Source organism: Dermatophagoides pteronyssinus, unplaced genomic scaffold, assembly GCF_027571235.1.
Source record: "Dermatophagoides pteronyssinus isolate colony J.1.1.1.1 unplaced genomic scaffold, Derpt_VIB-CSIC_2022.12 sq0003, whole genome shotgun sequence".
NCBI classification, from domain to species: domain Eukaryota; kingdom Metazoa; phylum Arthropoda; class Arachnida; order Sarcoptiformes; family Pyroglyphidae; genus Dermatophagoides; species Dermatophagoides pteronyssinus.
This window is the reverse complement of record NW_027461527.1, coordinates 368,195-390,874: the sequence shown is the minus strand read 5'-3', so window position 1 is coordinate 390,874 and position 22,680 is coordinate 368,195. Positions and strand designations below refer to the sequence as shown.

At 27.4% G+C, this 22,680-nt stretch overlaps 1 protein-coding gene across 1 annotated transcript in view; it reads right to left on the bottom strand.

Moving 5' to 3' along the window:
* The window catches only part of LOC113791373 (uncharacterized), a 26,092-nt gene extending 3,412 nt beyond the window's left edge, over positions 1-22,680 (bottom strand). The window contains exons 1-3 of the mRNA XM_075825078.1: positions 22,126-22,680; positions 10,703-10,851; positions 707-1,950 (exon numbers count right to left, since the gene is read on the bottom strand). Of these exons, the coding sequence (XP_075681193.1) occupies positions 707-1,871 (1,165 nt within the window). The 5' untranslated portion in view covers positions 1,872-1,950; positions 10,703-10,851; positions 22,126-22,680. The remainder of the gene's footprint in view (positions 1-706; positions 1,951-10,702; positions 10,852-22,125) is intronic.

Here is a 22,680-nt window from a genome sequence, read left to right as displayed (position 1 = left end):
AAACAATTATCTTTTTGTTTCTTTTTGTTTGGTGACTTTCAGAATGATTGGATGAATGGAGAAATGAATGAAAATGAAAATTATTAATGATGATTAGTTATTAGTTTCAACATTTTCCCCAAAAAAAAAAGATAAAAATTAATCGAACCAAATCAAGCATCCAAAAGCAAAGATAGATAGAAAGAAAGAAAATTGACGATTTTCCGGACTCGATTTTTCTCTCTCCTTCACTATCTTTCAATTTCTCTTTTACCAAGAATAAGAAGAATTCACATAAAAAAAAATTCATTAATCTTTCACTGCAGATCTTTAACATTTTTCCTTATTCTTTTCATTTTTTTCCCAATGATTTTTTTCGTTCGCTCTCAACATTCATGTAAAGAAAAAACGAAAAAATTAAAATTATCCCAATTGTGGAATATTAATGAAAAATTAATAGAAAATATACACACACAATGGATGCATTGTAATCAGTAGAATCAAGTTTGTTTTTCACAGTTATTCAATCAAAAACATGAAAAATATGTTAATCAATTCAATTCAAAAACAAAATTGAATATTTCCTTTTCAACAAAACGAAAAATTGAGGAAAAAACATTCCGAACGCCCACGTTTTTATTCGGTGTTTTTTTGATGCAAATTATTTATTTTCAATTAATTTTGTCAAAATAATCAGTGAAAAATAAAATGAATGAATGAATCATACCAGATTGATGATGATTTCGATGATGATTTGTGCAACAGCAATTATGGTGTTTGGAAACAACATTGTTCCATTTATCATTTGATTTATTTCGTTGTTGATGGTGATGATTATTGCATAATAATGAATGATGGTGATTATTATTATTGGTTAATCTTTTCGATCCATCCATCGATGTTGTTGTCGATGTTGTTGATGAACCAGAATGATCATTTATTGTTTTAGCTGTTGTAATTGGTTTACGTAAACAAGGTGCCATTACAACCATTGTATTTGTCATTCTTGTTTGTTTTAATTGTTGATCACTTAGATATGTATTATATTGACCAAATATTGTCGCTGTTGTAGTTGTTGTTGATGTTGAAATAGTCGATATTGATGACATTATTGTATAATGATTATTGCTGCTGTTATGTTGTTGTTGTTGTTGTTTATTTCGGCCATTTACAATTTTCATTTCATTGATTGGATCCAATTCAGCTGTGGCCATTTTTTGTAAACAAACAAAACAATCATTTGCTGATGAAATTTTTATATTATTATTATCAGCGATGATGTTTGATGATTTGTTTATTGTTTCGTCTGAATTAATGGCGGCCAGATTAATCTGATGATGATCATCATCATTACAATTATTATTACAATTATTATTATTATTATTATGAATATTAAATATTTTATCAACAATATTTGATGGCACTTTTGATAATGGTACAATTTCAACTTCAACTTTTTTTAAATGTCCAATACGTTCTAATTGTCTCATTAATTGTAATGTATTATTATCTAATGCAATAAATGAACCATTTTTTTCTGTTACTTGTAATTTTTTTGTTAAACATAATGGTATTTGATTGATATCGATTATCGTTGATGATAATGATGATGATGAATTATTGATGATTGATTTATTTGAATATTGACTTGATGGCTGAATGGTTATCAATGATGATGATGATGATGACGGTTCTTCAATTTTGGATTTTATTTTATCAAAACTATTACCATTATTATTATTATTAATGATAATGTTGTCACGATTTTTTTGATTTGTTATCGTTGTTGATGATGATAGATGATTTTCACATTGAAAATGTAAAAAATGTATCGATGATGGTGGTAACCATTGTTTTGTTTGATTTAGATTATGATTATTTGTATGACCCATTTTTTTTTGTTGTTGTTGCCTCGGTTAAAATAGTTGAATTTATTGTTTGATGTTTTAATGATGATGATTATTAAAATTTCTATAATGAGGTAAAAAAAGAGAGAGAAAGTTTTTTTGAGAAATTTCCAAGAAATATTTCTAATTTTTGACAAAGAATTCTCTCTCTCGAGATATCAATCGATTCCTAAATGAACATTTGGATTTTTTTTCAATTCTAAAAACAAAATAATGATGTAAAATTCAAAGATCCAGAAAAAAAAACAAAGTAAATTTTGTTATTTTGTAATTTTTTTTTAGTAAAAAAAAGTTTTTGTTTTGTTTTTTTTGACTGATTAAAAGCAATCACTAATAACAAATCAAATGATGATGATTAGCAGCAATGTAACAACAACAACAACAAAAGATCATACGGATTACAAAACTTTGGTTTTTTTTTTATTTTATTTGTGTATGTCGTAAACATCATTAAATTTGCTGTTTTTTTTTCCTGTTCACTTGTTTATCATTATTTTAAACTAAAAAGTTGAACGACAATGAATTTTTCCTTGGAATTCATATACAGGATCGAGAAAGTTTATCGGAAACTTTTTTTCTGGTTTTGTTGTCAAAGTTTCATTTTTTTCCCTATTTACAAGTTTTACGGCAGGGAAAAAAATTGTAAAATTAAAAAATCAAATAAGGATGATGTTTTTTTTTTGGCTGTTGTTGTTGTTGTTGTATTTACAAAGTTTAAGGTTGAAAAATCAATCAACCAAGCGAAACAAACAGAAAAAATGACCCCGATAGCAAATAAACATTTACTGAATTTACAGAATCGAGATTAGAATGATTTGCAAAACAAAAAGCAAACAAACGTCGTCGTCGTCGTCGTTTTTTTATCATATCAATGAGAATTTGGAAAATTAGCCGCCGGATATTTTGTTTGCTTGTTAAACTTGGAAATCAAATGTTGAAGATAACGAAAACATTGTGATTTTTGTATGTTGGTAGTTTTTTCGTTCGTTGTTGTTGAAATTTTGAACAACAACAACAACAAAAAACATTCAAAAATTCAATAAACAAATAGAACAAATCAACATTCAGCCAATTTAATTTAGAATCGTTGATGATGGTTTTACATTCATTTCGTTTTATTTTCTCAAAAAAATCCACCATATTGACATTCGGCAACTGCTTTGTCGTGTTTATCTTTTGGTATGCCAAAATCTCCTTTTTTACAATCCAGAAATAAAAAAAACATATTTTTTTTGAAATGTAAATTCGGGAAATTTCCCGAGAAACATATACAACAAGATTATTGAATATATTTTTTTTATGATTATTATTATTCTAATATTCATAATCAAAGAACAGAGAATATATTGAAAGCAAAAGAAAAACCTTATCAAATCATGTTTTTTTTTCTGGCTTGTTCAACTTGATTTGTTTGTTTGTTTGTTTGTTTGTGTTGAATATATTGAATGGTAGCATCCATCCAATTCTTTATTATTATTATTGCTGCTTTGCTTAGAAATATATTTCTTCAGAATGATGATGATGATAATTCCCATGATGATTTTGTGAAGACGCAAAACGAATGCAAATTTTGTTCGTTTGTATGTTGAAGCATGCTTGAAATTTGAAGAATTGACACATCTAATAATAATAATTTTCATTATTGGTCTATGGCAGTGATTCTCAACCTTTTTGTTGTCGCGGCACAATTTTAGAATTTTTGAATATATAACAGTTGCATTTTCAGAATTTCGCGGCACACCAAAGTGCCGCGGCACACTGGTTGAGAATCACTGGTCTATGGTGTAATGAAACGTAACGGACCAAAAAGGAGGAGCATAGAAAAAAAAGTTTCTGGAAACATTTTTTGTTTGCTTGTTTGTTTCTGGCAATTTTTCCCTTTTTTCCATTCACTGAATTAATCTGATAATTATCTTATGAGGAAAAATATCTTCATTCACACTTTATATAAATGTTGATTTCAATGTGAAAAAATGATAATGATGATCATTATCATAATGGTTGATAGAAAGATAATTGATTTCTTTTATTATTCAAAATCATAATAAAGATCATTATAATGATGATGATGATGATTAGCATCATCATCATTAATCACAAAAGTTATAGTGAAAAAAAAATCCATGAGAAAAAAACTTTTGAAAGTTTTCATTTTTGATATTCAGTTTTGCTTTTGTTTGTTTGTTATCTTTGTGCAATTTGTCTAATTATCTGATAATTATTAATCCATCCATTTTATTGATCCAAACGAATCCGATCAGAAAAAGAGATGATGATGATTGAGTTGTTGTCAACGAAGAAAATGGATACGAAAAAAAATCGTCAACATCATCATCATTATGATTGGTTTGATCGGGTAACATTTCTCGGATAACATTTTTTTTCTTTTACTGTGATCACTGCTATCATAATCATCATCAATAAATTATAAGTATTCAAATTTTGTTGTTGTTGTTGTTATTTGGCATCATTCAAATCTCTTTTTTTTTGCTGGAAATTTTTTCTGAATGAATCCAATGAATGGATAAATAAGCTATAGAAAGTAGTTTAGTTTAGAGAATTCATTCATTGAACATAAATCCATCAATCATTGTTCAGTGACGGGGAAATCATTTCACAAAATATGGATGTTTTCCCGGAAATTTTCTTTCAACTGAATAGAACAACAACGAGAAATTCTCTCCTTTTTTTTTGGGTGACATTCGAATCGATTTTGTTTTTTTTTATTCTCAAAATTTATCGATTGATTTTAATGTAATGATATTTTTGCAAAATGAAAAAAAAACAATTTTTTTTGTTTGTTTGCCGATCATCGAGATATAGAGAGAGAGAAACAAATCCCGAATATAAAAGAGATTATAAATTTTCTAGAAATATTTCCAGCAAAGTAAAGAAAAATTGTCAGAGAAAATTGCCGAAAAATTTAGTTTAACGCGTAATAAATTTATGAATTTTTTTTTCTCTGTTCTTGAAAATTGAATATTTTTTTTTTGCTGAAAAAAAACAGCAACTAATATCCAATGTCATGCTGTGTCGAAATAGAGGGGTTATAAAAAAAATTGTTTGTTCCAGAAACCAAGAGAGAGAGAGAGAGAGAGAGAGAGAGAGAGAGAGAAAACAATTGAATGATCGTCATAAAGTTTTTGTTTGTTCATTGTGTGTATGTGTGGATGATTGATTTTATTCAACCAAAAACAACAACAAAGAGAGAGAGAGAAAAAAACATTCAAAACAAAAAAAAAAATTGAAAATATTTTTTTTTTCACTGCCATTAATCTGGATTTCTTGGTAAATTCTTGAAACAGCAGCAGCAGCAGCAGCAGTGAACGAAAAATAATAAAATGAGAAAAAAGGGATTTATATCGGCGATAAGATTTATCGTTTTTTTTCTTCTTTTTCATATTCTTTCTGTTGTTGTTGTTGTTATTATTGAGAAATCCCCCTCCAAAAAAAAATGTGTGAAAAACAACCGTTTTTCCCCCCATCCAGTTTTTACCATAGGGTTAATGGGCAAAAAACAAAAAATGACAAACACATTTTAATTGCAAGAAATTTTTTATTTATTTACAAAAAAATCGCTAAACAAAAGCCAAAACAATCTAAATCCTATCCGAATGATGGGTTAAAAAATTTTCATTTTTTTGACATTTTTTGATCATTATTAAATGATTATCATTCAACAAAGAAAAAAACAGAAAAACCATTCCAAACAGAACAGGGTCAAACATTTTTCAAATTCTGGTTTTTGTTCATTCATTTTTTATTCAGTGACAAAAAAAAAGAAAGAAAGTTTCCAGAAAAATCAATTTAAACACACACACACACGAAGAAAAATGGAATCCATGTTGTCTGAAAAAAAGAAAGAAACTATAGTAAAATAATGGACAAAAATAAAAATAATAAAAATCAATTTGTCCATTGTGTTAATGGCAGATGATAAAAAAAATTCTTTTTTTTTTTGAAAAAAAAACATTAAATTGTGCAATTGACAAATATATTTGTGATGATGATTGTAAGCAAGATAGAGAAATATTTCCGGAAAGAATGAATGAAAGAAAACATACTAAATGGAACATCTTTTTTTTTATTCACTCTTTCGCAACAACCAAACGATGATGATGATGATAAAATTAATGGATTCAAATGATGATGATGATGATAGAATATTTTGAGCAAGACAACGGACATTAACCGTTTATTTTTCTTTGGTTGCTATTTTGACATGTTACGTATTGTTATGTATGCTGATGTGCTGTCTTTATATTATATTAATATATCCAGGATTTCCATTATCATCATCATCATCATCAAAATCATTATCGTCCGTCATCAATTGTTGTTGTTACAAATGAAAGGAATTGTTGGAAAATCAAACACGACAACAAACACAATGAAAATAAAAACAAAGATCATGCATCATTAAGTTGGAACTAAGAGAAAAAAAACGGAAAATTTCTCAAATAGAATTGAATGATCAAAATTGAAAATGAAAATGGTGACATTTTTTCCATTATCCATACATTTTCCTTATACAGATAATGTATCAATTGTTTTTCGATTTCGATTGATTTTTTTTTGTTTTTGCTTTTCGATTTTGTTCCCGACGCTTTCAATTTTGTTTTTCTATTTCGATTCGACATACGAATCGATTTTCAATGTTTCAATGTTTGCATTTTCAGTTTAACAAATCAAAATTGATTTATTGAAAATTATTTGTTGTTCAACGACAAAACAAAACAAAATAGATAAATATATTAGGTTGGATTATTGATTGATTGAATTTGTTTGTTTGCTTTTTTGAGGGTTAAAATTTTGTGAATTTTTTGGTTTGTTTAAATCCAAGTTGATATTCAGAAAAAAAGGGTCGAAACAACAAGAAGAAAATTTAAATGTTGTTAATCAATGATTTTGATTGATTAATTTCAACATGTTAATCATATGCAAAAGAAAAAAAGAAAAAGAAAAAGAAAATCCTTTGCCATAAATCATCAAAGAATGAAAAAAGAACTCCTAAAATATTGGCTTCACTGCCATAAATCCAATGTTGAAATCATGTAATTTTCATATTTTTTTTTTCTTTTGCATTCTGATTTGATGGATTTACTTTTCCTTTCAGTTGAAAAAAACAGTTGGTCATTTTTTTCAGGGTAGTTGTCAGAAAAATATTCATAAAATTGTCATTCATCATTTCATCATCATCATTTTTTCCGGAAAGATTTTTTCATTTTAACACACACTCACAAAGATTCAAACGATATGAATTTTCTCTCTCTCACTCTCCCTCTTCGAGTAGCACAAATCATGAATCTTTCAATCAATATGAAAGAAAATCATTGAGAAAATCTTTCCGCCATCATTGAAATAACATTGTGTCAAAATTTTAAATTAAAAAAAAGAAAAGAAAATTCATAAGAATTTTCTTGCATTTGACACATTTTTTTGTTTCGGCAATTTTCAAATTTAATTTCAAACCAAACTAGAAAACATGAGATGAGATAAGATGTATGTGTGTTTCATCAAAAACCAAATAACCAGAAAAAAAGACAATTTCAATTTTTTTGAATTCAAGAATTTCTTCACACACAGAACAACAAAAACACAAGTTTTGTAAAATCAAATTTTAAAAGTTAAAAAAAAAAAAAGTTTTCAATCTAAATAAATAAATAAATATCTATGGCACAAACAAAACTGGTTGAAAATTGGAGAAAGATGCCCGAATTGAAAATGTAAATTCAGATCACACACACGAACATCACGTAGAAAGAAATATTGATTTTTTTTATTTTTCTTGCATAACAAACGAATCAAAGTTTTTTCTTCAAGATTTAAAAAAGATTTAGATCAACAACAACAACAATCAGCAAATGATGCAATTGAGAAAAAGAATGATTTTCATTGATTGAATCAGAAAATGATGATGGATAGGGATTCATTTGGAGAAGAAAAAAAATTTTCCCGAAAACTTTCTCAACATTTAAACATAATTTTCTTTGGCAATTGTAAACAAGAAATTATGTAATTGGCTGCTTGTGAATGTAAAAAATTTGTTCAATTTGAAAAAAAATATTTGAATTGATGGATGAATGTGAAGACATTGTGTGTGTGTGTGTTTGCTTGGATAACTTTGCTGTATGAATGTTGATGGGATGTGTGCGAAGTTTTTCTTCTCAGTCTTCAAATTTATCATATTGAAAAATTCTGGATTTTTTCTTTTTTTTTGAATTTCGGAATGATGAATCGTTGAATTCAGTTATTTATTCACATTCGACAAATATTCAAACAACAAAATGATGATGATGATAAAGAACGATGGCGAATTCCATTCAAACATCATCATCGTCATCAATTTTTTAGCCAGCAAAAAAAAAGTTAAGAATTTTTTTCGTTCTTTCGAAAGACATCCATTTTTTCGGGCCTGTAGAATATTGACAGATTGAAAAACTTTTCAGAAGAAAAAAATGGCTAAAGGATATTTGTAGTTTAAGAAATTATTATTATTATTATTAAAAATTCAGTTTTATTAGATAAGACAAAAATAAAATTCCCAGGAATTTTTTTCCCGAAAAGTTTCCCGGGAAAAAAAGCAAATATTCACAAATGAATAACATCGTTTATGAATTTTTTCTTTCACACATATTCTGAAAAAAAGTCTGATGTCAATTTTCACTTTTTTGCATTTAAAGTGGTGTTATCATTTTCATTTTGTAATTCTGTAGAATCACACAAACACCGAGAGACCAACTTGAATAATTGAACAGCGACAAAATTCTTGTTCTGGTTGTTGTTGTTGTTGTTGTCTTTCGAGAATAATCGATTTTTTCGATTCTGATTCTATGAATTTTGTTTTTGTTTCTATGTTTTTCGATTGAATCTCGAGATGTATGCGAGCGAATGTGTTCAAAAACATATCACCAAATTCAATGTTTAATAACAACAACAGAAACTTTCCCAAAATATTTGCTCTCCCCAACACTTTCTCCCTGGATTCTTTCCATCTCAATGTTTTTCTTCTTCTTCTTCTTCTTTCGATGAAAATATCGAACACGGTCGAATGATTACCCGGATTGCTTGCCTGATTTAATAACATTTTGATTTGATATGAAAAAAATGGAAAAAAAAAGCAAAAAAAGCAAAATAGAAAGATTGTTTCATGTTGGACTTTACACACACACACAAGTAAAGATTGACCACTGATTTTGATGTTAACCGAAAAAAAAACAAAAACAAAAAATGAATGAATGATTTTTCTTTCGGTTTGTCACTGATGTTGTTGTTTCAAATTATTTTTTCCCCATATTCCGGCTTCTGAATTGATTTCATACTTGAAAATGATTTATTTTTCGGGTAAGAAAATCGAAAAAAGCCGGGTATAATAAGGAAAAAAACAAAACAATGTCATTTTCAGAACGATTCTTTAATTTTGTTTTTTGTTTTTTATGGTGGTAGTGGTGGTGGTGATTATCAGAAAAAAACAAAAACAAAACATGTTTGACAAATGGTGAATGATGTATAAATGTCATTTTTCTTTTGGAAAAGTTTTTTCAGTTTTTTTCATGCTTGGTTGATGATGATTACTCTATTGGTTGATTTTTGGTTCCGTTTCTGTTCTGGTCAAAGTTTTTTGTTCATAAACAACAACACCAGAATATAGGCCAAAAAACATGAGAAATTTTTCAGGAAACAACAACGAAAAAAATCTTTACCGAAAATTTTCTTGGATTGTGATTTAAATTGAAATTAATGAAATCTTTTTCTTTTCATGGAGAATTATATTTTTCTTTGGAAAAGAAAATAATTATGATTAATCGACAAAATGATTAGTTTTTGAATTGATTCAAACGAAACAAACAAACAAACATTGACATTTCAAGTAAATTCAATTTTATACAAAATATAATCAATCTTATGATTTACAGAACAAGAAAGCAACAGAAAAAAAATCAAATCAATCAGACAACATTTCGATTTAAATTAAGATATTTCCAACAAAAAAAAAAATCAATTTTTTCTTCCCATTTGATTGATCGTATGTGAATCGACTTGTATCATTTTCTTCTCTGTTTGTGTTTGTGTTTGTCTGTCAAGATGAATTTAATGAAAAAAAAGAAAGAAGAAAATAATGAAACCAGATATCTCTCTCTCTCTCTCTCTCTCTCTCTCTCTCTCTATTTTTTCAACTTATTTATTTCTCCTATAATACAAATGTGTGTGATCTGTAATTTTCTACTACGATCATCATTATTATTAGCATCAAATGATGATGATAATGGGAATCAGAATCTGGTGAATTTTTGGTTTTGAGTGAGAGAGGGAGAGAGAGAGAAAAAAAATCAAGAATCCGAATGATCAGCGAAAAAAATTGCCAGAAAAAAAAATGCAAATAGTAACAAGATATCAAGTGGAAAAATAAAACACCAAGAATTTTTTCAGGAAAATTGTTTTGTTTGTGTGTGTGTATGTGTGTGCATCATCAATTATTTAGGAGAAATATTTTTTTTTCCGAAAAAGTTTCTCATTTACAAAACGATGATTCTTTATTTGGTGTGTGTGTGGTGTTTTTGTGTTTAAATGTGGATACAATTTTCTTCTCTATCATTAAAATTTGAAACCACCATCGATTCAAAGATAACGATATTAGAATTTGAAATTCTGTTGTTTTTGTTATTCTGAAATATTGTTATCCAGAATAGAGAAACACCCACGCATAAAATAATATTGAAAAGTATCAAAAGAAAAAAATGGAATAAATAAACAACCGAAAAAAATTGTCACAGATTTTAAAAATCAGAGAGAAATTTTTTCGGAAAAAAACAAACCTCAAATCAGTTGATGTTTTCGGGAAATATTTTTTTTTTCTATTTCCCTTCGTCAATGATGATTCTTATCCGCAAGGCAAAATTTCTATTTGGAAAATAAAAAACGATTGATTACAACCAGACAAATTGACGAAATGTACTTTTGTTTTCTGTGAAAATGAAAAAGAAAAAAAAACAATAAAAATTTTATATTGAATTTTTAACAAAAAAAAATATTGTTTTTGAACCAGAAAAGAATAATAGGGGTTTCACACTAGCAGCAATGTGAATGAAATATTTCAAATGCAATATTTCAGTCCATAAGGCTGAAATGTAGTGAAATATTGCATTTGAAATATTTCATTCACATTGCTGCTAGTGTGAAACCCCTATAACGGAAAATTCAATGAAAGAAAAACAAAACAAAACAAAAACGTAAAATGAAATGAAATAAACACAGTGAAGCCAACTTTTTTCGAGAGAAAAATAAAAAAAACTAATATTAAAACACTCCAAATTGCTCAAGTAATAATGATGATGATGAAAACAGAAAAACAAAACGAAAAATTTTCAATTTCTTTTCGGGCGTTTTTGAACTGAAAAATGAAGTGAGAATTTTTCTTTAAACCAAACGAAAATTTCATTCTGAAATGAATAAAATTTCCAAGAAAATTTCTCATTCAAACCGATTCTCTAGAAAAAAGAATATTTTTGGCGTACAGTACAGTACTATATTTGTTGTTGTTTGTTTTTTTTTCCGATGGCGCCTGTCTATCATCATTATTATTATTATCATCATCATCATCATCAACATCCCTAACATACGAAAGATTCTTGAAAATAAACAGAATGGATGTAGAAATTTTTTTCTTTTTTCTTCTGGATCAAATATTAATAATAAAGATGTTTTTTCTGTGTGTGTGTGTATGTTTGGTGCGTATTAGTCATTTGACACGCACATAGACAGAAATTGGTTCAATGACTATGTGATGAAATTAGCTTTCAAAGAATGAAAGAAAAGAAAAAAAAATGAGAGAATCCAAGAGAATTTTCAACAAACAGCAAACAAACAACAACAACGACTAAGTAAGTAAAGAATATTGATTCCGAAAAAAAATGAAATGAACAAATATCATGATGATGATGGTGCCCGTGTGAAAAAAAAACAAAATGGAAAATTTGTCATGTCTTGTTTGGATCATCAAGAAGAAGAAGAAGAAGGCAATGTTTGTGTTGAAAAAAAATAATAATAAATGATTATTATTGACAATTCTATGCTGGTTAGTAAGTGTGTCGGTGTGTGTGTGTGGACAGAATTTTCACATCATATTTCTATTGCCGATGGATGAAATGTTTCAAAAAAGAGAATAATGATAATTTGTCTTTGAGCAATTCAATTCTGATGATGTTTGAGATGTGTGTGTGTTTTTCCACATTTTGTTTGGTTTATTTTTTGTTGAGAGAGAGAAAGTGATGATAAAAGAATCTATCGATAATAAAATTATCGAAAGATAAGAAAAAAAAATGTCTTTGTCACACTTTGTTTGAATGATCCATCATTCCTTTGAATACAAATAGAAAAAAAATAGTGACAAAGTTTCTGATATTTTCTTTTCACCGAAAAAAATGAAACTTTTTCCATTTCTTGCTCAACAAAAAAATCTAGTTAATCTTGGAATTTATTTATTTTTTCGTTTTAAAATTTAAATTTATACAAACGAACAAAATGAATATGAATAATAATTTCATTTGTTTGTATAAATTTGTTTTGAAATGAATGAATGAATCTTTTTTTTTGTTGCAAAATTTCAAATGAATTTTGTTTGTGATCAACTTTTTTTTGGTGTAAAAATGTGAAGCTGTGAAGATTTAAATTTAAAGCAAAAAAAGAGAAATCTAATTTTCATTTAAATTAAATGAATAATGTTGTTGTGATAATTCACTCTCTCTCTCTCTCTCTCCCTCCAAATTTTAATTCATTCGACCGCGAATTCTTTGGATTCTTCAGGAGAAATTCTTAATTATTCATTCGGTTTCGTATTCCGGTGATATTCTTGGTTCTGTTTGGTTTTGTTTGTTTTTTTATGAAAGAAAAATTCTTTGAATATTTTAAAATAGAATATTTTATTTTATTATGTTTTTTTCTGGTTTCAAAAATCAAAATAATAAATTTTCCAAAACATTCCAATTCAAACATAAATCTTTTTCTTTTTTTTTCAAAATGGAATATTTTAATTTTGGTCGGTTGGTTGATTTGGTAAACCCAACAACAACAACAGCAACACGAAAGAATCCTTTATGTTTTTTTTTTCGGTCGACAGAAAGGGCAAAAATTCAGGTTTTCATAGAAAAAATATTTTAAAATTCCAAATGTTTTTTTCTGGTTACTTTGAAAAAATTATTCTGTCAATAATCATCATAATTGAAAATACCAGAATATAAAATTCTACGCCCAGAATTCAACAACAAATGGAATAATTTTTCTATTTTTTCAAAAAAAAACCTTTTTCCTGTAGTTTTTTCCAAAGAAAATTTCTCAAAAATCCATTGACAACAACATTAGCAACAACAAACAAATGAAAATCAGAAATTCTTGTTGTTGTTGTTGTTTTATTAACCGCCCACCTTTCAAGAATTTTTTGATGATCATCATTATTACCATCATCATCTTGATGATGATGGCTGAGTGCAATGCAGTAAAGTAAAATAAAGTCTTGGAACACAAAAACCGAAAAGGAAAATGTGAAACAAAAAAGAAAATTTCCATTTAAATTTAAGTTTTTTTGTGTTTTAAAAAAAACTCAACAAAAAAGATTAACTGGGTTAAAAGTTTTTCTTTTTGTTTCTTGAAAAGTTTCGTTTCGTTTTTTTTGTGAAACAAAAAAAAACAGGGAAAAAATCATGTTTCAAAAGGGGAAAAACCGGAAAATCATACACAATATATGAATGGATCTCGTTGCTAAGTAAGTAAAAAGTTATTTTGAAAACAACAAAAAAAATCCAATTGTCCAGTTCTTGATCAGTGTTCAAAGAACTAAAAACAAAACAAAAAATTCTTTTAAGCTTCTTCTTCTTCTTCATCGTTATTCAGTAAAGTAACAAAGAATTTAAATGAATCTTTTGAGAGTAATAATATTCATTAATTTTTGTTTGTTGATCTGGTTATTCGATTCAAGTTTGATAATAAGAAATTTGATAATGTTTTTTATTTAGCCGTAAAAATGTAAATTTTTTTTTGGTATCCAAGTGATCATTGAGATGGGGAGAAAAATCCAACTGGAAAAACAGCATCGATATGGATACCAAAATGATTTTTTTGTTTTCATTCTTATTTTTTCAGATCAACAATCCAGATTAGCAACTCGAGATACATGATATTAATGCAAATTGTTGTCTGGCTGAATTGCTGATGTCATATATGAGTATTGTAACCCAGTAAGAAATATAGATGAGATCCAACAATCAAATGAATTCCAATTGGAATTACAACAACTCGAATCGCTATAGCAATAAATAAGTAATACTTGGAAATTTACATTCAAATAGCCAAAAACAAGAATATTCTTGTCAACACAAAAATTCAAATTCCAAAATTCATTCAATCGATAATAAATAAATAACCAACTAAACATGATTCTGGATTAGATTATATCAAATGTTGGTGATAATCATGTCAAAAACAGATTTGTTTTTTTATACCATTTTTCTTTTCGGAATAATTTTTCAATAAATATTTTTTCTGGCAACTTTTTTTCTTTTTGGCAACTTTTTTCCGAACGCATCATTTAATGCTGAATAAATGATGTGTTTCAACAACAGAGCAACTTGAAAAGTTAAGTTTCATTATTCTGAGTTTTTTTCCTGAGTAATTCTGGATTCTGGATTCTCGGTTGAATAATGAACGTCTGGTGTCTGGATATTCATTATTTCAACACCTACACAGTTCTTGTTAACGATTTGACCCGAGATGATCGAGTATCGAAATCAAAATTTCTTTTTTTGAATTTCACCAAAATTCAAATAAAATTAATGTGAACAAAATCAAAATTCAAAAGTAAAATACAAATCCTGAAATGAAAACGATTCGCTGTTTGTTTGTTTGTTTGTTTGAAGATTATTATTAAATCATCAATCTTTACTTCATAAACAAACAAACAAACAAACGAAAATATTTTTGATTTGATATTTATAATGACTAAAGAAAATTGCTTGTTTTTTTGTTTTTTTTGATTCTGTGATTCTTTGAAATGGTCACCAGTAACCAGAAAACAACAAAAACAAAAACAAAAACAAATGATCAAATAATGATCGATAGACTACCGAAAAAAAGAGAGAGATTGTTATCATTATGTTTTTGCTTTGTTTTATGAACAATGTTTATTATTATTATATTTCTGGTATTTCAAACCAGAATTCAAGTGAATCAAGAATTTAGCCAAAAAAAAGCGAATCAAAACATCATGTGATAAATCATTATTTTCTTCAGTTTTTTTTCTCTCTCTCTTCTCATCGAGAATTATCCCATACACACCAGAATCCAGAATCCAGAGAAACAAAGAATCCAAAAATAATGATAGTGTATGAAAACCCGAATCGAAAACTATCAATATCATAACTCGCTCTCTCTCTATCTATATATACAAATTCTGATGACTGATTTTATGTTGGCGATTCTTGAAACCACTGAACTAAAAAACAACAACAACAACAACAACAGCAAATAGAAAACTTTTTTTTTTTGTTGCAATGATCTCTATTTTCTGTTGGTTTGACATTCGTAATAATCAAGATGATGGTGGTGGTGATGATTCTGTCAAAATGTTTTGAATCTCTCTCTCTCTCTCTCTCGGTAATTCGTAAATCAACCAAGTGGAAATTCTGCATTTAATCAACCTTTTTTTTCGATTTCTGGAAACATTCTTTTTTTCTTTGGTGTGAATAATGAATGAATGAAAAAATTTTCATCAATTTGAAATTTTTCTCGACAATCCTGAAAAAAAAACACTCCGGGAATTATTTTCAGCAAAGTGCAGAATCCAAAATGTAATTAAAAAAGAAAAAAAAACTTTTTTTTTTGGAAATAAAACACAAAGAGAGCTCATTGAAAAAATTGAAAATCCTTGAGAGAAAAAAAAACTTTCTTTGTTTCTGAAAACTTTCTTCATTGAAAAAGGATTGAAGTTTTCTTTTGCAAGTTTTAAACTTTGAAAATGTTTTTGTTTTTTTCAATTCGGAAAACATCATCATCAACATAATTATGCATAATAATGATGTTTTGGAAAAATTAATTTATAATTAAAAAAATAAAACCCGGTGGAGAAAAAATTCAATTACAAACATTTTTTCAAGTGTTTTACAAAAAAAGAAAAAAAAATTAATTACTTGACTTAATTAGGCAAGTTTTATTCTCTTTTGATGATGATGATGATGTCAAAGTCTATTGAACCTAACCTAAATAATGAATTATAAATCAAAGTCATCTTAACCTAACTTGAATAATGAAATAACATTCAAATAAAAATCAGCCCATCACCACAATCATCATCATCATCAGTCAAATCTTATTCAATTTGACAGTGGCAACAAAATAAAAAATGAAATTGTTAAATTCATTTCGAATAGAGAAATTTTCTAAGCATCTTTTTTTTCTGGAAAATTTTCTTTTCAATAATGATTTCATTCATTCATTCATTCGGTTTTTTTTCTCAAATTCTCATTACATTTTTTTTCTTCTTTCATTTGAAAAGAAAACATTTTTCATTTCCAAAAAAAATGAAAAATGAAAAATGAAATGAATTTTTCTCTCTTTCTTTCAATGAATGAATGGAATGGAATGAGAAATGGAATGGGAAAATTTCTTTGTTCAAGCGAAGAAGAAAAAAATAAAAGTTGACGACAAAGCAAAATTTCTTTTGAAAAATAAAAAATTTCACTCATTCATTTCGCCTGTAATGAATTTTTCTTTTTTGAAAAATTCAATTTTATGACATTTCAATGGCAAGTCAGTGAAAGTTTTTCTTTCGGCCCAACTCATTTCATTGATTTAACCCGTTCGTTCGTTCGTTTTGCAAGGATGCTACCACCAATCAGCGGTGGTGGTGGTTTCGGAAAAGTTAATTTTTTTCCCGAACAAAGTTTTTTTCGGGAAAAATTCTTTTCAGTTTGTGGTTCAAAAAAAGGAAAAAAATTCAATTTTCCATAAAGATTACCACCGCCGCCGCCATCAACATCATCACAATAATTTATATATGGAAAAAAATTAAAATTTAATTTAATTTTAATTTTGCCAAAAAAAAAAATAACCACAAATTCAATTTTAGAAGATGAAAAATAACGAGAAATTTTCTGGTTTTCTACTGGGTTAATCAATTGGAGTTTTTTTCAAACAACATCTCCTTGACTTCTGTCATTTTAATGGCTGAACAGTTTGAGTTTTTTTTTGCTTTTCTTGGTCCTGATCTATGATTTTGGACAAATAGTTTGGAAACAGCAACAGTAAAAGTCATACGAAAATTGTCAGAATGTGAACCACATAAACAAACAAATAACCGAATAGAAGAAAGAAAATTCCAGTTTTTTTCAAGCATCATTTTCTGCTTGCAATGAGAAGAAAAAATTCTTGTTTCAGCAGCAAAAACAAGCCATTTCTCTGTGTGTGTGTGTGTGGTCAAATTGAATTTGAATTTTTTCCGAAAAAAAAGAAAGAAAAAATTTCCCGGAAAAAAAATCCGATTGATTGATTGGCATATAAATAGAAAAAAGTTTTTCGGAAAAAATTTATTGACCGGAAACGTTATATATGAACGTGACACCAATTCATGTTATAATATTTCGAATCGATTTCAGATAAAAAAATCTAATTTTTTTTTCGTTGTTTACAACATCCAATTTCTTTAAACAAACACAGAAAAAAACCAATGGATGACCAATGGAATTGAAACCACATACACACAGAGAAAAACAAACCCAAACCAAACAAACAAATAAATTTTCTTTCGAACGAAAAAACCATAACCATTTCTTCTTATACAGAATTGAACAAAACAAGAAAAGAACAAAAAAGTTATTGTCAGTTGTTGTCATTTATACATAAATAAGAATGACCAAAGCAGAAAAAAAACGAACATCAAAATAAATGGATAAACCACACACAAACACAAACACACACAACAAATTTGCGTGTGTTCAACATTCCAACTTTTTCAAAACGAAACGGAAAAAAATTCCTATACGAACATCAACAACAAACATCTTTTGAAGATTCTTTGCTGTTGAATTTGGCGACGATAAAAAAAGAAAATTCTGGGTCATCATCATCATCATCCAATGAATCTTTCCAATGAATGTGAAATGGAATGAATAATGGACGACCGATTCGCATACAAATTGTACACACACACACACACCAGACACACACATCAAACAATATTTTATTTTATTTATGTGAAAACAAAAACGAATAATAAATAGAATTGAAGAAGAAGAAACAGAAAAAAACATTGTCATGACCCTACAAATAACATGATTATGATGATTATCATCATAATGATTATGGTCATGGAAATAAAATTCATTCGAGAATTTATTTTTTGTTTTTGTTTTTGTTTTCAGGGAAAGTTCCCGAAAATGATGATAATGATGATGATGATGACAAGATATAATTATATTGATGATGATGATGGAAAATTATCAAAAATTCGCTTTTTCTCCTATTCAAAAGTTGATTATGATGAAATTATTATCAGTATGAATATGGTGATAATGTTGTTGGTTGTGTGAATAAATTTTTCATTTTTAATTTGTCAAGTTTATCGTTGTATCGATGTATCGTTGTCATGGTAATTCTTTTTTTCCGGAAAAGAAATGATTTAATTATCGATTTTCATCGATAATTTTTTTCATTTTCTTGAAATTCCTATTTTGATCTTGTTATACAATGTAAATCTTTTTTTTTGTCCAATGAAAAATAAACAGAAACAAGCAGAAAACAGAAAACAGAAAACAAAGCAAAAATCCAATCAAATAGCTGCCTTTTCGATATCATCTTAGTTGACAACTTTGAAACTGGCCAAAAAAAAAACTTGGAATTGGCAGGCGAAAAAAAAACAAATCAGCAAACAGTTCCAGTATAGTGTGAAACTGCAGTGTTTTATTGGTTGGCTGTAAGTGATAAATGTGGTCGCAATGATAATGATAATGATAATGGCGAAAAACAAAAACCAAAACTTGATATTTTTATTTATTATCAAAATGATTAAAAATGATGATGATGATTATTTTCAAGTTGATGATAATAAATTTGTTTGGTCCAGCCCACCGACTTGACTTTGACCGAGTGGATTGAATTGAATCGAATGAAACCTAAAAGTAAAACCACTAGAGATGGTTATTATGAAAATTATTAATATTATCATGAAATTATCATGAGATGAAAGATAAACAAACAACAGAACAAAACGAAATAACGAAAAAACTTTTTTGTTTTTTCTTTCTGTCTCTTGTGTTTGGGGTCCAATGAATGATGATGATGTTGGAAATGGAAAATTTTCCCAGGAAAGAGAATTTTTTCTTTTCGAAAATATTTCCTCATGATAAAAATTCTATTCAATGGAATTTATGTTCTTGTTTTTTGTTCGGTCAAGAATTTTCTCAAATTTTTCAAGTTTGAAGAATTTGAAAACAAAAAAAAAAACAGAAACGTAATCATTTTTTCAAAAGAATAACTATGGTTTCTTTTTTTTCGATAGAAAAGAATTTTTTTCCGATTTCCAAAATCATCCGGAATCCATTTCAATTACAAAAAAAAATCGATCCGAATTACAATTAAAAATCAAATTAAAAATCAGTGGAAGAAAAAAGGTAATATGATGGCATGAAAGAAGAAAAAAACAAACGATATCCATTATCGATCCAAAAATTGGTCTACAATTCGCAGGCCAAACATGATTTATTTTTATTTTGTTTAAAAATTCTCTTCACTTAACCCTGAATGACTGAACTCAATTTATTATTATTTTTTGTTTTCACTTGAAAATGTCATTGATCAACCATTATCATTTCAAGTTTTTGTTTGTTCACCAAACTTGAAATCATCATCATCATAGTTGGGTAGTGATTCGGTGTTGAATTGTTGTTGTTCATTTGAAAAAGAGAAAAAAAGAGGCCAGAAACTTTCCAGAAAACATCATCATAAAAATAATAGAGATGGATAGTGTGTGTGTAGAACAAGAAATTGCATTTAAATTGGACACTTGAAAACTTTCAATTTTTTTCAGAGTTGTTGAGAGAATCTTCTCTAAGTTGTTTGGTCATGAAAAATAAATCAAATGTCCAATAATACAGAAACAGAAGAAAAAAGAATATTCTATAATTAGATGATATTCCGATGACAAAAGTATTGATCATCCGAATTGATTGATTGATCAGGCAGCAAAATTTATGCAAGAAAATTTCCAAGAAAAGCGACAAAAAAAAAAACAAACACGATTCAAACAAACTGGTGATTATCATAAACCAGAAAAAAACCGAGAAACCCAAATGACAAATATTTTCGATTATTCACCGACCATTATTATCGTGAATTTTTCTTTTTTCCTTTTCTTTTGGTTGTTGTTGTTGGTTGAAAATTATTAAAAAGCAAATTTTCATCAATCATTTCCTGGCCCGATAATGATGATGATGATGATAATATCGATACCCGAAATCTGTTTTTTATTCGACAAACCAACCGTAATGTTTTTTTTTGTTTTTTGTTTTGACAGGATGTTTATCAGTTAACCTGAATAAGAATTGATAACATTAGCAGAATATAAAAAAGTTTCTCGAAAACATTAGTATGGAAAAAAATTTTATCAATAAACTTTCGGAAACTTTTTTGTTTTGTTGAAAAGTTTCTCATTAAAAATGAAATGCTTTTAAAGAAGACAACAACAACAAAAATTGTTTATTTTTGATAAACAAACAAACAAAAAGCAAAAAGCAAAAGGTAAAACCATTTTTGGAAATCGAACCAAGAAAAACTTGTGAATATCACATGAGAATTGAATGAAATCAATGAAAAACAAAAAAAAATCCCGGATGATGATAATATCTTTTGCATCCGACATTCGAATGCGAAAGACAAAAAAAAACAATGACCAGAATAAATAATGGAAACGAACGAACGAACGAAAAAAAATGTGCTGACTTTTCATCATTTGTTGGTTATTGTTTTTGTCAGTGTTTTGAAGAGAAAAACTGAAAAAAATTTTCATTTTACACAAAAACATCATCATCATCATCCGCATCATCATCATTATTATTATTTGAAAGAAGAATAACTAAACTTTTTCATTACATAACTTTGATCTGTTACTGTTGTTGTTGATGATGTTATCAAATGAAAATAAAAACGGACTTGAAATGGATCACATACACACACACACAGAGAGACATTAGTTACACATTTCAATCCAAACATTGAATTAAATCGTCAGAGATTCCTTCTTCTCCTTTTTTGATTAATTCATTTCGAATTCTGTAAAAACAAAAAAAAAAAGAAATCGATAGAAAATTGATTCGAATGAAATGAATTTCCGCAAATAATGAAAATCGAATCGGGAAAGAGAGAGAGAGAGAGAGAGAGAGAGAGAGAGAGAGAGAGACTGGGGGAGATTGAATGAAAAAAAAATCCTAGCTGTCGTCATAGTGATGACTAAATCGAAAAAAAAATCTTTGATTTTTTTCCTCTTTTTTTCGGTTTGTGTTTGTTCCAAAATGATGATGTTAATTTTGAACCAAAATAGAAATAGATTCAATGTTCAAAGAGAAAGAAATCCAGAAAGAAACATTCGAAATAATTATCATTCATTTGGATTTGTTATTTTTTTTTCGATTCTTCGAGTAAGAATTCTTTGAAAGAATCACAGAAATTTATTCATTTTACCGATGAAATAATTGAATTCCATTCGAGAAAATTTTTATTCCTTGACGACGACAATGATGATAATGATGATGATTATTGTTTGTCTGTTTGTCTGGTATTTTCGTTTTTTTTTGTTATTTGCTTGGAATGTTTATGGAATTTTTTTTCGTTTGTTTGTTTGTTTTTGTTATTCATTATTGTTGTTTTGTTTTTTCTATTTCCACAAAAGTAATAAAAAAACAAGAAACACATTCGGTAAACACATATGTAAATTATAATTGCTATTTACACATCAATTGGAATAAATCACCACCATCATCAGATAATTAAATCAAAGAAATTTATCGATTTATTTATTTTTATCAGATTTATAAATGTGAGATAAATTCATGATTATTTTCTGTCTGTGTGTGTGTTTATAATTATTTTTGTAATTAAAAATTATTTATTAATTAATAAAATAAAAAAGAATTATCCAATTATAATGAGGTAAGGTAAAATTTTCGGGAAAAAAAATTTCCAGGAAATTTTCTCAACTTACTTATGATGATAATGAAACATTAGTCAAAAACAAACTTTGATGATGATGATGATGTTTACACGATAAATTCGGAACAAAAAACATGTAACAAAACAAAACAAAACAAAACAAAACCAGGTTGTAAATTCAAATTATAATTCAACAAACAAACAAATTATTCTTGTGTTGTTCAAAGAATTCAATATTCTATCAGGTTTTTTCTCCTGGTAATCAGATATTCAAATATGGATAAAAAAAATTCTCATTACAGCCCAAACAAATTGACTAATGCAAACAAAACAAAAAAAAAGTTATTAAAAGAATAAACAAATTTTCACTGTTCAGTTTTGTTTATTACAACAAAAAAAAAAATATTTACATAAAAACACACACACACATTGAAGAGATAAACGCATTTAATAGAGTTTGTCATTGATTAGAATCAATTGATAATTGATGAAAAGTAATGTCAAAGTTACAATTCCGGTAAGTTTTTGTGGAAAAGTTTTTTTTTCGAAAGGAAAAATTTTCTAGAAAGAAAAAACACCGACAACCGATTCGATAGCAAAACCAAAA